The sequence below is a fragment of the Orycteropus afer genome, unplaced genomic scaffold, assembly GCF_000298275.1.
Source record: "Orycteropus afer afer isolate SDZICR_OR568_19922 unplaced genomic scaffold, OryAfe1.0 scaffold00360, whole genome shotgun sequence".
Taxonomy (NCBI): domain Eukaryota; kingdom Metazoa; phylum Chordata; class Mammalia; order Tubulidentata; family Orycteropodidae; genus Orycteropus; species Orycteropus afer.
Window position 1 is genome coordinate 3,297,707 of NW_006921947.1, and position 2,267 is coordinate 3,299,973.

General features: G+C 42.4%; 1 protein-coding gene across 1 annotated transcript in view; it reads left to right on the forward strand.

Moving 5' to 3' along the window:
* The window catches only part of BMX (BMX non-receptor tyrosine kinase), a 69,069-nt gene that overhangs the window by 59,054 nt on the left and 7,748 nt on the right, over nucleotides 1–2,267 (forward strand). The window contains exon 16 of the mRNA XM_007952836.1: nucleotides 1,511–1,629. Within this exon, the coding sequence (XP_007951027.1) occupies nucleotides 1,511–1,629 (119 nt within the window). The remainder of the gene's footprint in view (nucleotides 1–1,510; nucleotides 1,630–2,267) is intronic.

Genomic DNA, 2,267 nt, shown 5'->3' on the forward strand with positions numbered 1-2,267 from the left:
CCGACTCATAGCGACCCCTCCTTGGGTTTCCGAGGCAGTATCACTATGGAAGTAGGATTGCCCAACCTTCCTTCCGAACTATATACATAGTAAGTGCTTATTGAAAGAAATAGAAGCAACGGTGTATAAAGTAAAAAGTAGAATCCTTTCCCCCATCCCCCCATTCCATCTCCAGCACTAGGGCTAATGGAAGTGAATGCTAGTTAACACATCAGTGGGTGTTCTTTCAGACCTCATTCCTAAATGTCCCCAGTCATGTACACAAACATGTACACTTACTGTTTGTTCCCACAAAGATGGAATCACATTGTACATACTTACTTTTGCACATAACCATTTGCCATGAGTGTATTTTTATTTTGGCGCAAGTAAAGCTATCTTTTTTCTTTTTTAATGGCTGCATAGCATTCTATTTTATTGATGTACCATAATATGTTTAATCATTCTTCAACATAAAAACTATGAAATTGCTTCTACTTTATCACTATTGCAAGCAAGGCTGCAGTGAATGTCCTTGATTATATATTTTTATTGTTTGTTCTTCATCATATGTAACAGCAGATTCAAAGCAGAATCCATGGTTAAACAAATTATGTTACTCCATAAGAAAGAATGTTGCTCAGCCATTAAATACGATGCTGCAGATGGAAATTAAAGCACATGGGAAAGTGCTCATGATGTGCCATTAAATGAAAAATAAAAGCAGAACTCGAACCAACGGAAACCCAAATAAAAAAAATTGAAACTCACTGCCATTCAAGTCGATTCGACTCAGAGCCACCCCTCCTTGGGTTTCCCAGGTGGTATCACTGTGGAAGTAGATTGCCCAACCTTCCTTCCGAGGAGTAGCTGGTGGGTTTGAACGGCCAGTCTTCTGGTTAGCAGTCAAGTGCTTTAGGCACTACGCCACTCGAACTTTTTGTTTAAATTAGCCACTTGCTGTTGAGTGAACTCATACTCATGGCAAACCTGTATGTGTCAGCATTGGACTGTGCCCCCTCGGGTTTGCAACAGCTGTGATCCTTCAGAACATCTCCAGGACTTTCTTCCCAGGTGCTTCTTGGTGAACTCACATCTCCAACCCTTCAGTTAGCAGCCAACCGCATCAATCATTCGCACCAACAAGGATTCCTTGTTTATAGGGGGGAAAAAAAAGACTGGAAAGTACAAGCAAAAACATACCTGGTGTGGTGGATTACAAGTTATTTTCAGGGTGCGATTCTGAGGTTTTTGTTGTTGTTTCTGTTTATTTGTTTTTACATCTTTGTGTCACATAGTTGCCAAATTTTTGCAGTCAGGTCTTGCTATTTTCAAAGTTAAATGTCATTTTAAAAAATGCTTTTGAGTCATAAGCAGCCTGTAGCTAAAGTCACTTCAAGAGGGAGCAAGAGCTCCAGAGAGCAGAGACATTCGGTGAGCCCATGATGACTCCATGTCCTCTGCCAGCCTGCGCCACTGCCAGTTTGCTCCGCCATGTGGCTTAAGGTCTGTGTTGATGTTTCCTCCGCAGGTATGTTCTTGATGACCAGTATGTCAGTTCAGTAGGGACAAAGTTTCCGGTCAAGTGGTCAGCCCCAGAGGTGTTTCACTACTTCAAATATAGCAGCAAGTCTGACGTATGGGCATTCGGTAAGTGTGTGGCCACACAGGACTGTTTCTTAAGCCAGCTTCCACAACAGGAAACCACAAGAGTAGCAACATCCATTTTTTTACAAGGCCCTTGAACACTTACAAAATCACACGGATGGCCCAAGACAAGCAAGAGGTGGAAGATGATTTGGTTCTTGGGCCGTGTGTTAGGATATTGCCTACATATTGAACACTGTCCATCGTGCTAACCCCTTCTCATAAAATCAAAGAGGATGAAAGCTCTTCCACTGAAGATCTTACAAAGGAATGACTGCAAACTATAATGGAGTTGGCATGAAATTCAGAGTGGAGGAGCTGAAAATTAAGTCATCAACTTTTCTGCACAAGGACTACTATGACAACTGTTTGCTCCTGAACGGACCATCTTTCAGCATCTTTGGTGTAAACACCAAACATGAGTTGGTCCGTTTTTTGGTCCATGCCTAGTTTCAATTACCCTCCTTGTTAAAACCTGTATTTTAGATTGTTGTTGTTGTTGTTGTTGTTATATACCATCGAGTTGGCCCCGACTCATAGCCACCCCTCCTTGGGTTTCCGAGGCAGTATCACTATGGAAGTAGGATTGCCCTATCTTCCTTCCGAGGAGTGGCTGGTGGGTTTGAACCGCCAGCCTTCTG